The following is a 17,003-nucleotide window of genomic DNA, read 5'->3' on the forward strand; positions in this document are numbered from 1 at the left end:
TAGCCACACAACCGCCACACTCTGATGTGAATAAGGACTTGGTTAAGATTTAAGACCTCTAAGTCCTGCAGTGGTCATAACTTGATCCCTGTTTCTGACAGCAGTTTGTCTGCGAGGAAGAAGCAATCTTAACATATTAAATGACAGAAAGTGTTTAAGATTTATTCTATAAGCTCATATTTTCTTGGCTCCCACAGTTGAACTTTTTTGCATTTTCATTTTAATCGTACAGGCTACGTTATATTTTGCTCACCTATTTTAAAATGTGATTTTTATTTCTTTTTCTACTTTCCTTGGTAACTGGCACAGAGCCACACTGGCCAGAGATTTTGTGACAGAGAATGTTGAACAGAATTTGGCTGCTGGTTTATTCTTTGTGCCTTGCTATTTCAGAGTACCATGACTCCAAGTGAAGTTTGGTTCTGTTGGCTTAGAGCTGAGAGTCATCCATATTAACATGTTCCAGTCAATCTGTGGACCAAGTAGGGCACTAGCACTACAGTCAGAATTTACCTTTCATTTTTGTACGCTCCCTTGTATCAGTGTGATGGCACTTTGTCTGCCTTATATTCCAGTTCTGGTTCTGACTCCTCCAGATGGAAAGCCATTTGAAGACAGGAAACTCGTCACATTGTACCCTCAACAACTAACACATTTATGATGCCTGATAGGCACTCAGCAGTAGTTGTTCAAAATTAAGGAAATGAGAGTTATACAGGTCTCTCTCTTTCCCACTAGTTCATGAATTCCTAAAGGGAAAAGATAAAGTCTTTCTCTTTTTGCATACTCACCATGTTTGGGGAAGAGAAGAGACTAATATATTTAGTCAGTATCTGCTGTAGGCCAGCTATTTCACATTTTGCTATGTTTCTTGTTTTTTTTTTTTTTTTGAGACAGAATCTTGCTCCGTCATCTAGGCTGGAGTGCAGTGGCACCATCTCAGCTCACTGCACCCTCTGCCTCCCAGGTTCAAGCAATCCTCCCACCTCAGCCTCCGAGTAGCTGGGATTACAGGCCTGTTCCACCATGCCTGCCTGATTTCTATATATTTAGTAGAGATGGAGTTTTGCCATGTTGGTCAGGCTGGCCTCAAACTCCTGGCCTCAAGTGATCTGCCTGCCTCAGCCTCCCATAGTGCTGGGCTTACAGGTGTGAGCCACCACACCTGGCCGCATTTTATTATGTTTCTGTTTTACAGATGAGAAAACCAAGGCTCAGAGAAATTACATTAATTTGACCCAAGGTCTTACAGTTTGTGAGTGGCCAGACCAAGAGGAAGACACAGGTCTGTGGGGCTCAGGAGTTCCACACCACGATGGTGACTGACCCACACACTCCTGAAACTGAAGCCTGTGCTAGCAGCCGGGAAAGCTAAGAAGCAGTGACTGATATTGCAGAATCCTGAACAGGCTTAGGAATTTGGGAATAAAGGTGAGGCTAAAATAGGAGGACTGGTGGAACATAAGTTTAAGAAGCAGTTGGCTATAACCAAAACGATAGATAATAAGTGTTGGCAAAGATAGGGAGAAATTAGAACCCTCATACGCTGTTGGTGGGAATGTAAAATGGTGCAGCCACCATGGAAAACAGTCTGGCTATTCCTCAAGAAGTTAAACATAAAGTTACCATACAATTCAGCAATTCTACTCCTAGGTTTATACCTATGAGAAATAAAAACATACATCCATACAAAAATCTGCACATGAATGTCTGTAGCAGCATTATTCATAATAGCAAAAAAAAGGTGGAGACAAGCCAAATGTTTGCTGACTCATAAATGGATAAACTGTGGTATGTCTATACAGTGGAATATTATTCAGCAATAAAAAATGAAGCACTGATGCATACTACAATGTAGATAAACCTTAAAAACATTATGCTAAGAGGCCAGTCACAAAACACACAGACACACACACACACACACACACACACACATTGTGTGATTCAATTTATATGAAACGTTTACATTAGGAAAGTCTGGAGTCAGAAAGCAAATTAATGTTTGCCTAGGGCTGGTGGTTTTGAGGGGAACTGAGGAGTGACTGTTAATGGGTAGGGGTTTCTTTTCAGGGTGGTGAAACTTCTGAAATTGATTATAATGATGAATAAAAACTATGTGCATATAACAAAAAAACATTGAATTGTACACGTTAAGTGGATGATTTGTACAGTATGTGAAAAAAAGAGAAGGAGTTGGAGCTGCCCACCCAAAGAGCTGGGTAACCGCCCCTCCCTAACCACAGCAGAAGATTCAAGGTTTATTACTTGGAAACATTAAAACAAAAGTTCCCTTGTCTAGTGGACACCAGGAATAGGAGATGAGAAGAACTGTAATGAAATCATGGGAAAGGTGAAAGGTTACCAACTGAACGCTCAGATCCTGGGTCCTCTTCTCCCATTTAGCCAGAAAGTACCCTCCATGGTAAAGATTAGAAGGTTCTTCTCTGGGGAATTTGACCAGCTAAGAAAAAAATAAACTAATGGTTCTAATTCCAGGAGGTCCCCAGTGGACAGCCCAACCAGATAAACTTAGAGTGATGGTCACAGTTCACAAAACGACCAGTACAAAAATTTCCAACTGACCTGTGTAATGTTCTGCTCTTAAATAAGACAGTTGTGGGTCATCAGACAACTGACACAACCTCTAACATGAAAAGACAAAGATGAAAATAAAGAAACCAGATAAAGCAATTGAGAAGAAATCTACATTATGCAGGAAAATTAATACCTCAGAAAAAAAAAACCCATTAATACACTTATAGAGATAAGAGAAGATAATATAACTGGAAAACAGGATGCTATAAAAAAGCAACCATCAGAGAAAAAGGGCCGGGCACGGTGGCTGACACCTGTAATCCCAGCACTTTGGGAGCCTGAGGCAGGTGGATCACTTGAGGTCAGAAGTTTGAGACCAGCTTGGCCAACATGGTGAAACCCCGTCTCCACTAAAAATACAAAATTAGCCGGGCATGGTGATACATGCCTGTAATCCCAACTACTAGGGAGGCTGAGGCAGGAGAATCATTTGAACCTGGGAGGCGGAAGTTGCAGTGATCCGAAATCGCACCACTGCTCTCCAGACTGGGTGACAGAGTGTGACTCCATCTCAAAAAAGAGAAAAAGAAAGAACTCTTGGAAATTAAAAATATGATCACAGAAATAAATCTCAATGGAAGGGGTGGAAGATGGAGTCAAAATATTACAGAAAGTAGAATAAAGGTATATAAATAGAAAAAAAGTAAAAATAAGGAAAAATTAGAAAATCAATTTAGAGGCTGGGTGCAGTGGCTCACTGGGATCACTTTGCAGCCCATAATCCCAGCACTTTGGGAGGCCAAGGCAGGTGGATCACCTGAGTTCAGGAGTTCAAGATCAGCCTGGCCAACATGGTGAAACCCCGTCTTTACTAAAAATACAAAAATTCACTGGGTGTGCCAGTGTGCGCCTGTAATAGCAGCTACTCGGGAGGCTGAGGTTGCAATAAGTTGAGGCTGCATCACTGCACTCCAGCCTAGGGGACAGAGCAAGACTCTGTTTCAAAAGAAAAAAGAAAAAAAACGAGAATCAATTTAAAGGGTCTAATATTCACACAACAGGTGTCTCCCAGAGAAAGAACAGAGGGAGGGAAGCACTGGAGGAGTAAGTGAACCACATTTCCCAGCATTGAAGGACATGAGTTCCCAGGATGAATGGGCCCATCACTGCCCAGAACAAAGAAAGGAAAGAGAGTCATTCCAAGGCTCATCATCATAAAATTTCAGAACACCGAGGACAAAAATAAAATCCTAAAAGCTTCCAGACAGAGAAAAAAAATGATCGTTTATAAGAATTTTACAAAGAGAAAAAGAACAGTTTCACATTTAGCAGCAAAGTCGGAAGCTAAAGTAAATACAGCAATGCTTTCGAAATTCTAAGGATAAATTATTTCCAATATAGAAAGCTCTCAATTCAATGAGGGGGTAACATAAAGACCTTTGCAGACCAGCAGAATCCCCAAAAATGTACATCCCACACACACTAGTCTCAGGAAGCTATTGGAGAACGCATTGCACTAAAATAAGGAACAAACCCAGTGTGTGTGCGTGTGACTGTGTGTGTGCATGTCTGAGGGTGTCTGTGTGTGTACATCCTAACCTAACTCTAACCCTCAGTTGGTCAGAATGCTCCAGAAAAGATTTCTTTGAGAAGACAGAAATGAAAGAATTCCTAATATGTTAGAACACACAGAGGAGAGATTTGGGAAAGTAGAAGGGACTCTGGAGATGAACAATAAAGCATGTATGAGGAACTAAAATAGCAAGAGGATTGTTAACTTGGTGGGGGGAAACAAAAAGGTATGCAAGAAATATGACTCAGCTGTGAATTGCACTGACATCGTCACAATAATATCAACACTGAGTGTGGATCTGAGATTACGCCTTAACTGTATTAGAAAGGTAGATGGGAACAGGAGATACCTGCGAGGGTTGTTAGGGGAAGGTAAAAGGTGAAAAAGAACAAAACCCTCCTCTGCTATAAAAGGAAGTTTGTATATAATGCCTAAGACAAAAAAAAAAAAAAAAAAAGAAGCAAGAGCACCATAAGCATGTCACGGAGAGATACGAGGGTCCTGGCAGATCATCGTCATAAAGGACTACCAGCAATTCGTTCCAGCCCTCCATGTGCAAATCCACTTCCTTCCCTGGAATCTGGGCAGGCCCCATGACCTGCTCTGTCCCATGGAATGTGGCAGAAGTGCGAGTGGGTGGCTCCAGGGCCCCGGCCTTAGAGGCCTTGTGGCTTCTGTCTTTACACTCTTGGCAGCCAGTGGCCCTGTGAAAAGTTCACCTCCCCTGCTGGACTAGAGGCCACCTGGAGAGAGAAAATCACTGGAGGATGAGAGCAGGGAAAACGTGAGACCAGCCAGGGAGCCCTCAGCCATTCCAGCAACCCCCAGTGATTCTCCAGGTTCCCGAGGGAAGCCACGTGTCTAGTCCAGGCTGAGTTGCAGAATCGTGAGCAAAAAACCAGCTGCTGTTCTAAGCTACAGGGTTTCGGGATGCTTTTTTTAGGCATTAGCAGGTAACTGACAGAGGGGTAAATGCCAAAAGAAAATGGTAAAAAAGTTATCAAGAGGTTACCTCTGGGGAATGGAAAATGAAATGAAGGTGGCCTGGGCAGGCAACTGCTGTTTTTCAGAATTTCAGGAAACCTATAACATTATCTGACTCTTTAAACTATGTACATCTCTAACTTTGATAAGAAATCATGTAAAACAAGCAAAATAAGATCATATGAATGCAAAAGTCAGATAGACAAAAACAAAAGTATTCAGGTCCAACAGATAACCAGCACTGATAATCAGATAACCAGAAAATGCACCCAAAGAGCCAGAGTATAGAGTTTAACCTGAAGCCACAGAAGACACCATTTGAAGTTGGAGCCTTCAATACCTGGCACAAAGCAGGTTTCCAACAAACGCCAAACCGAACATCATAGCAAATGCAGACTTACTTACTTACTTACTTTATTTATTTATAGATAGATAGATAGATAGAGTCTTGCTCTGTCGCCCAGGCTGCAGTGCAGTGGCACAATCTCAGCTCACTGCAAGCTTGGCCTCCTAGGTTCACGCCATTCTCCTGCTTCAGTCTCCCGAGTAGCTGGGACTACAGGCGCCCGCCACCACGCCCAGCTAATTTTTTGTATTTTTACTAGAGACGGGGTTTCACCGTGTTAGCCAGGATGGTCTTGATCTCCTGACCTTGTGATCCGCCGGCCTTGGCCTCCCAAAGTGCTGGGATTACAAGTGTGAACCACCGCACCCGGTCAAATGCAGACATTTTTAGGAGCCAGCCTGAAGGACCGCGGACAGGGACTAGGCTGAAGTTAGACTTCTCTTCCATGCTGGCCCAGTGGTGCTGTCAACCGATGAGTATCCATCGGTTGCTCTATCCTGTTTAAAACAGGATCCATTGCCAGCTCTTGTACATTTGTCATTACTCTTAGAACAAAATGGTATGGTATCATTGGTTGTTAAAATATTTAAGTGCTTCCAAACCAACTGTTTGAAGAACAATGGCCTCTGCTCTGAGCGTTTCTGCAAGCTGTCTCTGTGTGTTGCTACTGTCACCACTACCCACTGTAGCAGGCCCTTGCCCCTGTATCCCTGGGGCCAGACGACTGGTGCCATCAGGACCCCTGAGTCTACAGTCACTCTCCACTGGCCAGTGCTCCACGGAGTTGCTTTCATATGGGAACGGTGGCTTCCACAGTGTGTCACCTGAGTTGCTAAATATTTGGAATGCCGCCTTATGTTGCTGTGATATCCTGGACGACTTCTTTCCTAACACCAGAGGCTGATAGAATTCATGGTAATGTGTGGGCTTTGAAATTCAAAGACCTGGGTTTGAAGACTGGCTCCACCTTGTAATAGCAATAAGCTCACGTCTGCCTCTCAGTCTCCTATAAGCTGGAACCAATGATTCCTATCTCACACATTTTGGGGAGGGAAATGTGAACCGACACATGGAAAACATCCAACACACACTGTCTGCTTAATAAATATGAGTTTTCTTTGAAGTAAGAGGACAGAGGCAGTGGTAAGAGCTACTATGCTTTAAGGTCCAAAATAAATATCTTAGGACTTTAATCATTTGGCTTCAAAAGACACAAAACTCCATTCTGAGGTGACTATTTGGGGGAAGGACCAACAGGAAAGCTTGATAAGAAAAAGAGTAATACGTGCTGCGGGTTCTATTTGGGCTTCAGCAAATTGGCACTGAAGTACCTGGTTGATATTGAAGAAAATTTATCTTAATGTATTTTGGGCTGTAAAACCTGAAGAAAGGTGTCCTTTAATCTTGATGTGTCCCTAAGAACAGTACGGGTAATATTTGCCCTGGTTTTATAGCTTTACAAATGCAAACCTTTATCCGGCTCCCTGTGTGGTTTCCTTTTTCCAGTCTTGGCATTTCTGGAACACAGTTATTGTGTATCCTTCTGGTGAATGAACTCAATGCAGCGTAACAAAGTCTCTGAGGTTCAGGATATTTTGCAGGGGGTGGGGGGTGGGGGCCGGGAATTAGATCGGTCTTCTATTCAACTGTTTTATCCCAAATGGATGAAGGAATCTGCAGCAGTTTAAATACTTGTAGATTATTTTAAAGTATCACAGGAGATTCATTTTGATTACTCAGTTGCTTACTGAATTTATGTTTTGCAACAATGGGATCACTTTTGATTCAATTATATAGTTTCTTCAAGTCAAAAGTCAAAATTATAGACATAAAATGACTCCAATTTCTGGCACAACTTGCAATGCTGATGCTTGTAAAAATAGCAGATACTTGCTCTTAGAATAAAGAGGCATGGGTACCCTATTCCTTCCTTTCCAGTCTAACAAAACTGAGAAAGGGTGTTTTTGTTACTTTTACCCCTAAGTTGGCAGTGGGGGCTAAATCAGATTTCCCCACAGCCACCAACTGCAAGAACTTAGAAGTAATCAGTAAATATGCCATCCAAAACCCTGACATCTGCATCTATCATTTATAGATGATTATGGGGGAGGCGATGCGCTTCCCTCTCTTCTATGAGGAAAATTCTCGTCCAATCATTTTAATCATGTTAATAAGAGAGTCAGGATGAGGCCTTGAATCTCTGCCTTAAATTGAATAAGGGCCTTGGCAGGGCCTATAATACATGGGTGATTTGGCAAGAAAAACTAATGCTGTCCATTTCTCTGGAGACAAAAAAAAAAAAAAAAGTCTTTGTTTTAAAAATAACACTGACATAGTTTTTTGTTTTGAAATCCATTAACGTTGTTTAGATTATCTAAACAATTATGCCAAAGCAATATACTATAATTATCTACAAATGTTGGACCAACATTTTGAGTTTAAGAGACACAGTTCAAGAAGACTCTGAATTTGGTTTCCTCTCACCTCCCACACTGAAACGTCACACTTAAGAGATTTCAGGTCAGGCACAGTGGCTCATGCCTGTAATTCCAGCACTTTGGGAGGCTGAGGCAGGTGGATCACTTGAGGCTAGGAATTCGAGATAAGCCTGAGCAACATAGCAAAACCCTGTCTCTACAAAACATACAAAAATTAGTTGGCCATGGTGGCACACACCTGTAATCCAGCTACTCGGGAGACTGAGGCAGGAGAATTACCTGAACCCAAGAGATAGAGATTGCAGTGAGCCGAGACTGTGCCACTGCTCAAGGGATCCTCCCACCTCAGTCTCCCAAGTAGCTGGGACTACTGCCACTCACCACCGCACCCATTAACTTTTCTGTGGAGACAGGATCTTGCTATGTTGCCCTGGCTGGTCTCAAACTCCTGGCCTCAAGCAACCCTCCCAACTTGGCCTCCCAAAGTGCTGAAATTATAAGCATGAATCATCAAGCCCTCCTCTCTTTTAAGACATTTTTCTTTAATGTTGCTTACCCTATTAATGTAATATGAAATATAATGTAATCTGAAACATGAACTATAATTCAAATTTCTCCTGCAAATGAAAATGTCCCTGTCTTGGCCAGGTGTGGTGGCTCACACTTGTCTCCTTTGGGAGACTGAGGCGGGTATATCACCTGAGGTCAAGAGCTCTAGGCCGGGCGCGGTGGCTCAAGCCTGTAATCCCAGCACTTTGGGAGGCCGAGACGGGCGGATCACGAGGTCAGGAGATCGACACCATCCTGGCCAACAGGGTGAAACCCCGTCTCTACTAAAAAAATACAAAAAACTAGCCGGGCGAGGTGGCGGGCGCCTGTAGTCCCAGCTACTCGGGAGGCTGAGGCAGGAGAATGGCCTAAACCCGGGAGGCGGAGTTTGCAGTGAGCTGATATCCGGCCACTGCACTCCAGCCTGGGCGACAGAGTGAGACTCCCTCTCAAAAAAGATAGATAAATGAATAAATAAATAAATAAATAAATAAATAAATAAATAAATAAAAGAGCTCTAGACCAGCCTGGCCAACATGGTGAAACCCCATGTCTACCCAAAATACAAAAATTAGCCGGGCATGGTGGCGGGTGCCTGTAATCCCAGCTACTAGTAGGGCTGAGGCAGGAGAATCACTTGAACCCAGGAGGCGGAGGCTGCATTGAGCCGAGATCACGCCATCGAGCTCCAGCCTGGGGGACAAGAGCGAGACTTCGTCTCAAAAAAAAAAAAAAAGAAAAGAAAATGTCCCCGTCTTCAGCCAGATTATCTGAACCTCAAATAGGGCATGCTCTACTCTCTACTTTGCATTCCAGTTGTTTACACGTAAGTCTTGTCTTGCCTACCAGACTGCAAGCTCCATGAGCACAGAAGTTATATTTTATTCATTTTATTTGGCATTTCTAGAGGGCCTTGCACACAGAAAGTTCATACTAAATATTTGTTTAAAGAATAAATGAAAGCTAGTTAGAACATGGTGGCCCAATTATAAATAATAAAACAAAAACATGACAGCTTAATGGAAAATTAATACTACTGATGAAATAGACATGACATCATATAGTTTAAAAACATACATATACATACATCTGTCCGAATACTTATTTAGAGACAAATTTGTTTAATGTTGTGATTCCTTGATGTCATATCCTTACTGGATAAAACTGGACACTGGATTTGAAACACAGATCTTTAAAAATATCATGTCATCAGTAGGCACATGAGCAATAGTACTAAAAAAAAAAAATAGTGCTCCTAGGTAATCTAAACATACTTACATATATTTATCAATTTTATACCACTACTATAACAAATAGAAAAACTGTTTCATTACTACAATTACAAACTTCACTTTCTGAGAACAGTCCCTGCATTTGTTATGACGATAGCAGTGATGGCAGCTGGAATGCAACCAATACTAATACTTCCCCACGTGGAGCACAACTCACTCCTTCTATCCCTGAGGTCTGTTTTAATACATTTGCAATTTGAAAATTACTTTCATTTCAGAACTGAACATTTGCCTTCATGGTCTAAATTACATCACTGATTAAATTAACATAGATGGCTCATAATTGGCAATTATCGCTGGGAGGAAGCAGCAGGTTATAACACAATATCACAATTACTAAAACAAATTGAGTTCTTATTACATACTAGCCACCATTCTGAACAACTATTTAATCCTTAAAACAACTCTAGCAGGTAGATGCCATTGTTGTCCCTCATTACATTGATAAACTGGGGACTAAGTGGGGGTGAAGTGACTTGCCTGAGGTCACCAGGCTCTCTGGTTTCTGAGCCCACACTCCTCGCCAGCACACAGAAATGATTGGGTTCAACACCTGGGATCACTAAACATAATTGTATTTTATGAGATGGTTATATTTTAAAGCATGTATTATCTACTTTAAAGTGGGACTGTTTTGCCTTTGCATAATAAATTGTTTTATAAACATCAGCTAGTTTCCTAACATTTCTATGTCATAAGAAAGTAACTGGGGCAAAAGAAATGTGGCTTCTTCCACTGAGCCAGAGACAAGTGAGTTTTTCACGCCAAATATAAAACATCCAACATCACAGGCTAGTGAATATATACCTCACATGATACTGAGGTAAATATCATGTCATTCAGGAAGCATAAAGGAGTCATGTTTAATACATCCAGGTCCAATAAATGTATTTCATTTTAAATCTCCCGTGCTGAAAAATGCATTTCTTTTTTATTTTTAAGAATATCGATAGAATATTCCTGATAAATTCAGAAGTTAAGAGAGCTCCTAGAATCTCTTTGGAATCTTAACTTGGGATTACTAATTTATGTTTATATTGGCTTTCACTGCTGTATAATTACAAAACGCCCTTAAGCAATCAGCAGGACCTTTCTGAGGTATGATACTGGTTTTGGTTCTTCAAATGTCATGCACTGAAAAAGAAATCAAATCACTGCTTGACTGAGAAGTTACTTCCCTTAAGGTTTAGATGGTTGGTGTGGTTAGAAACTCTGTTGTCAGCAGTAAAGAATGAACTTTCTATGAAAAATGTCTATACTTTCCTGTTCCTGGTTTAAAATACTTAGTATTATTATTATGTTTACTAACCACTCACCAGTGGTTACAGTCTGTTCATGAAAATGGCACTTCTGACAATATTTCATTTTCTCAATGCAAACCTGTTAGCAAGACGAGTGCAGGGGCCGTTTTCAGAGTTGGTGGCTACAGTGGGACACCCACACTCATTCAATCAGCGGTAAGCAAAACCTCCCAGAAGATAAGCTACACAGGGCAGCAATCCTGGAATCTGCTTTATCTTTGCAAGAGCTCCAGTTTAGAGCGTCTCCTCCAGCGGCTGACTGAAGAACACATCAATCCTTCAGACCTCTGACGCTATGTCTTTACAGTTACGAGTCCAGATGATAGAGCCTTGTCTACCTTGCTCACCCAGTATCTAGTGGAGTGTGACAGCACACAGTAGGACTTCACAAAGATGTAGGACTTGAATACATTATTAGGGTATAGCTAGGAGGGAGCCTGGGCTAGAAATTACACGTGTGATTCTGGAATCAGACAGTCTGAGCTTGAATACTGATCACCCCCCACCAATTAGCTGGGTACCCTTAGACAAGTAACACAACCTCTCGGGACCCAAGTTTTCCTACCATCAAATGGAGGAAATGATAAGGCCTGGCATGGCAGGTGCTCAATAAATGTCAGCTATTATTAAAGGGAAGTCTGTGTTAGGCTGGCCTCCCTGAGAGATCACCCACATGCTGGTTTCACCCAGGGCGCAACATATTTCCTACCACAAAATGTAAATGTCCATTTTCCCATTTGAAAGCTAATACTTCAAGGTCCATTTAAGTATATTTGGCAACGGTTGCAAGAGTTGTTTTGAAATAATATTATAGTGAGAATAAGCATCTAGTAGGAAAACGAGATGCTCTGTTATGACACAGCCTGAAAGCCATCATCGGCTAGTTTTTTCCATTCACCGCATTTTCAGTGGATGAGCCACATGGCAAAGGGTTGCAGCCACTGGAACAACCTTGGGAAATTGCATAGGAGACCACAGAGAAGATCTATACTTAGCAATAATTAAACCTCAGATCAAGAATGTCAAGCATTCCCAAACTAATGAAAAGTCAAAAGTATAATCAGATTGTAAATTTGCCTCCCAGAGAAGGGCAGCCCCTATTACCAAGCAGTAAAGGGAGAAAGGCCTCATTTTGTTTCCATTTTCCTTTAGAAAATATGACTCTTTCAATGTTAAATGCAATTGCCTTTACAGGCTTGTTTGCTTATCCCAGTTAAGAACAAGAAATCTCAGAGAGACACTGGAAAAGCAAAAAGACTGTGAGTCCCAAAAAACTGTGCGAGAAGTATACTGCTTACTAGTGCATTTTAAATGTATTATTGCCAAACAGTATTTCAGAAATATTTACGCACAAAAGTAAAAAAAAATAAGCAGCTGAACACTGTGTTTTCATGACACCGGCCTCCTCTCTGTGTTAAATTATAGCACTGGCTTGGACCTCTGTGGTCCCGGGTGGTGGTGACTGTTTTTGGCTGTCTCTTAGGCAACAAGTGCTGCTGCACTGAAACTAACCAATATCCCCAACTTTAAGAACCAAGAATGTGATTTAGTAACGACACACCTAACTCTAAAGGAGTCAGATTCCTTCGTCAAGAATGTGAATATGTATCCAAAAAGCCATGAGATTTATGGTGTAGTACTGCTAATTGAAAATGAAATTGGAAATAAATTAAAACAAACTTCATGTTTTAATCAGTTTGGAAGACTTCAAGTACTGCAGCAACGGGGAAAGTAATTTTCTTCTGGGTAATATATAATGATGTCATTACTTTGGTACTTGTGACTCCCCGGGATGGCGGAAATGGATGTTTGCTGAATGCAACAGATAGGTGGCGCTGTGACTGACGGCAGACGCAGGATTACACTCCAAAAGCCCGGTCATTACAAAGGCCATATACAGGTTGGAAACATCAGAATTGGAAAGTCACGTTGGTACCCTAAAAATGGAATCTGACTTGCACAGGAATATTTGCTTTTGCAAATGAACTTCTGTAACTTCTATGGTGTCCACTGATTTTCAATTTGGCTAAAGAATGTGTTGTGTGTGTGTGTCTGTGTGTCTCTGCGTGTGTGTGTGTGTGTGTGTGTGTTTGAGAGACAGATTCTTGCTTCTGTCACCTGAGCTGAAGTGCAGTGGTGCAATCTTGGCTCCCTGCAACCTCCACCTCCCGGGTTCCAGCGATTCTCCTGCCTCAGCTTCCCAAGTAGCTGCGACTACAGTATGCGCCACCATGCCCAGCTAATTTTTGTATTTTTTAGTAGGGATGGGGTTTCACTACATGTCGGCCAGGCTGGTTTCACTATATGGTGATCCGCCCGCCTCAGCCTCCCAAAGTGCTGGAATTACAGGCATGAGCCACTGCACCTGGCCAAGAATGTTTCAGATTAACACGTTTATTCTAAGAATTTACAAGGCTTGTTATTGTTTTCTATCATGTTGGCTTCCTGAAGCACGGTGAGTTAATAACTCTTTGATGTAATCAGGAACCTGGGGAAAACCTTTAGTTGGTTCCCTATGGCAAATGATCAAAACAATTCCACTTGGTAAAAGCAGCTTTCCTTTTTGTCTAGGCTTCCAAAGCCTCAGGTCCAAATGGCTGGCTCCACCTCTTCCTGGATACAGCACCAATTGCGGGTTACTTGGCCAGTTAGTTGTCTCAGATTCACTTTTTTTCTAGTCATCTTCACCAGAGGTTATCTATCTGTTATCTTAGGGCCTTCCAAGTCACACGGGGTAAATGACAAAGCTTGTCTTTAGATGCCTACCCTATCCTCCTAGGCCAGTTCCTATTTCTTCTAGACTCGGTTTTCATACCTATACTGTTAGAACTGAAATATCCACTCTCAGGGCTGTTGAGAGGACTAATTGCAACATGTTTGTAGTGTATATAGTACAGTGGCTGGCACTTAGTAGGTACTAAAAAATTATTACTGCCCCTCCTGTTCCCACCTCACCACTCAGACAAACATAATAAATACAGATCACGTGGTAATAATTTAATGGGCACGCAAACCTCTCATGAAATATTTTTTCTTTTTTTTTGTTTTTTGAGACGGAGTCTCGCTCTTGTCACCCAGGCTGGAGTGCAATGGCTTGATCTCGGCTCACTGCAACCTCCATCTCCTGAGTTCAAGCTATTCTCCTGCCTCAGCCTCTCAAGTAGCTGGGATTACAGGCGCCCGCCACCATGCCCAGCTAATTTTTTGTATTTTTAGTAGAGACAGGATTTCACAATGTCGGCCAGGCTGTTCTCAAACTCCTGACCTCGGGTGACCTGCCCACCTTGGCCTCCCAAAGTGCTGGGATTACAGGTGTGAGCCACTGCGCCCCGCCGGAATATTTTCATCTTTTAAAAGAGGCCTTCAAAATGATTAGTCTACCCAGGGATTCACCAGTCCGTCCCTCCATCAACCTCCCCGACTGGGGCAGAAAGTGCATGGGGCTTTTGGGCAGTGCTAGACCACAGCGGGTAGGTCCAGAATGCAGCATAAATCTCCCCAAAAATGTGTTTAGGACTTTTGGGTATGTTTTCCAGTGCAGATATAAAGTGGAAAAGTATCTCAAGTGCCATAGCGGTCCTTTACCCAGTAAAAAGCATAACAAAAGTTTCAGGGTTTCAGAACCCACGTGGAAGCTAATGGAGTGAGTAGGTGGCTTATCTTTCCAAGCTTTAAAAACCAGTAGCCTTAATGACCAGCAAAGAGAAGACTGACTTCTGGCTAAAATGATCACTGAGCCCCAGATAACTTTCAGCCATGTGAAATTCTTTCCTCTAGGGAGTCTCCTCAATTAGAGCTAGCTAAGGAATGTGTGTATTTCCTAGAATGTAAATGAGAGAAGAGAAACTGAGATGGAGACAGAAGGAAAACACGCCACTGCATTTTGAAATTCTCTAGACAGAAAGTTGTATCGTGTCTTTTGTTTCTTTTTGCCTGGGACAGACCACTTTTCACCTGGCTGTCAGTCACCTCCCTTCCCGAGGTCTCCGGACGTGGAGACCTCACATCTTTGGAAAAGGAGTGAATTGGTAGGGTAACATCACTCCGGATAGTTCAGCGCGAGCTGCCCTTCAGAAAAAATCTTTCCAGAGCCAAAAGTTACTTTCCAAGCGCCTTGGGGCTTCCCGGGCGCCTCCCTCGGACAGCAACCCTGGCAAGTCAAAGCGATTGCATGGCCAGGTCTCTGGCGGCTGGAAGCTTGGTCACCGCGGTCAGATGGCATTTCGCACCCAGCCCGGCACGGCGCACGGCTGTGTTATCCTAGCACAGAACGAGGAACTCTCACACGAAGCCTTGTGTAAACACCAGGCGGGCCCATTCCTGAACGGCTCTTTGATGCCTCCGCTGCAGTTATTTATCTCATACATAAATCAGGATTCCGCTGACAAATCTCCCTGTTTCCACTAAACAGAAGTCCGCCCAGCAAAGTCCTTCTTGTTGCGCTTCTTTTTAAAGTACGGTAACATCCGACACTTCCAGAAACCGGCCTGCAGAGGACACCGCGCAGGGGGCGACTAACCGGCCGATGTGTGTCACCCCTGAACACACGTGGGCACACCCACCCCACAGGCGGGCACGTGGAAGGGACGCGGAACCGAGAGCAATTATTTTCCAGTCGGTGAATCTGATGAAGAAAGATGCCAAATGCACTTCCCGAGCCAGCTGAACTCCTCGGGCACCTAATCATTGCCAGATGTGACGAGGGCACGCGGAGAACATCCCCAGTCCCGGAGAAAACACCCGGCCGCCAGCGCGGGGACGGCTCCGGCCGGGAAACGGCAAGAGGCCGGAGGAGAGAGGACTGGGCGAGCGTGGGGAGCGCTGCGAAGTGGAAAACCGACCGGGAGGGATAGCGATGCCTCCACTCTCCTCGGCATGTTTTTTCAGTTAAAAAGTTGGAAACTGGAATCCGTAAACAACGACTTGGGCTAAGGGCTTCAAACTACTTGCAAAGACGCGATGGGGAGGGGAATACTTGCGCGCTTCAAAATCCCAAGCTCGAGGTCTCCAGCCGTGCCTGACCCGGGAGCCGGGTGCGCCCACAATGTCCGCGCACGAACCCGACACCCTGGCAGCCCCGACTCCCCCGGCCAGCAGCCCAAGGGAAAGTTCGCGCCGGAGGCACCTCCACCGCCTCCCGCGCGCCCCAAAGCCCGTTCCCCCTGCCCGGAACCCCGCGGGGCTGCCGCCGCCCTACCTTTCATGGTGACCGAGGGGACGCACCGCCAGCCAGGGAACTCCGCGCGAGCGCCGCGCAGCCGAGGAAGTCGTCCTGAGCGGCCGCTCACTGCACACCCATGGTAGCCGCGCCGCGCGCTGGCCGTCTGCGCCCCAGTCCTCCCTCGCCGCCGCCGGCCCGCGCTCCCCGCGCTCCCGGCTTGGCGCTCTGCTGCCGCGGGGCTGCCGCGCGCGCCGCTCTCCCAGGGCGGGAGGCGCCGCTCCCGCCAGCGCCCCTCCCCCTGGCCCGACCAGGCCTAGCGGGCGGCCGCGCCCACGCCCCCCTGGCGCCCTCCCGCGCCCGCCCCGCCCGCGGCCCGCGCCTGCCCTCGGCCCGCGCCTGCCCTCGCTGGGCACTTTCTCGCCTGCCCTCTTCTGCGCGCCCTGGCGCTTCTCGCCCGGGCTCTCTCTTTTTCCCATTGCACCAGCATCAGGATGAAGTCGGGAGCAAAGCCTTTCCCGGGGCGGTCCAGCCTTCACCTTCGGTGTGCACCTAAGGGGCCGCTGCTGCTGGGGTCGTTTCTACACTCCAAACTACCTAGCAAGTGTGGGGCGAGGGGATGGGGAGCTGCTGTGCCGCGGGGGTGGCGGGGTAAGGTGGGCCCTTCCCCAAATGGCTATGGGGCATGGAGAGCTACAGAATGTCCTCTGGGTTCAGAGTTTCCAAGTGCGTGCGCTGGTTGATTCCCGAAGGAGACCGAGCAGGAGAGAACGCTCTCGCTGTCACCCAGGTAGAGCCCGAGTCGCCAGAATCCGAAGTCACCATTA

At 44.7% G+C, this 17,003-nt stretch overlaps 1 protein-coding gene across 1 annotated transcript in view; it reads right to left on the reverse strand.

Annotated features, from left to right (window-relative positions):
* Positions 1–16,427, reverse strand: part of COLEC12 (collectin subfamily member 12) — a 181,803-nt gene extending 165,376 nt beyond the window's left edge. Inside the window, exon 1 of the mRNA XM_023228530.2 lies at positions 16,216–16,427. Within this exon, the coding sequence (XP_023084298.1) occupies positions 16,216–16,222 (7 nt within the window). The 5' untranslated portion in view covers positions 16,223–16,427. The remainder of the gene's footprint in view (positions 1–16,215) is intronic.
* Between the last annotated feature and the right edge of the window lie 576 nt (positions 16,428–17,003).

Source organism: Piliocolobus tephrosceles, chromosome 18 (genome assembly GCF_002776525.5).
Source record: "Piliocolobus tephrosceles isolate RC106 chromosome 18, ASM277652v3, whole genome shotgun sequence".
NCBI lineage: Eukaryota > Metazoa > Chordata > Mammalia > Primates > Cercopithecidae > Piliocolobus > Piliocolobus tephrosceles.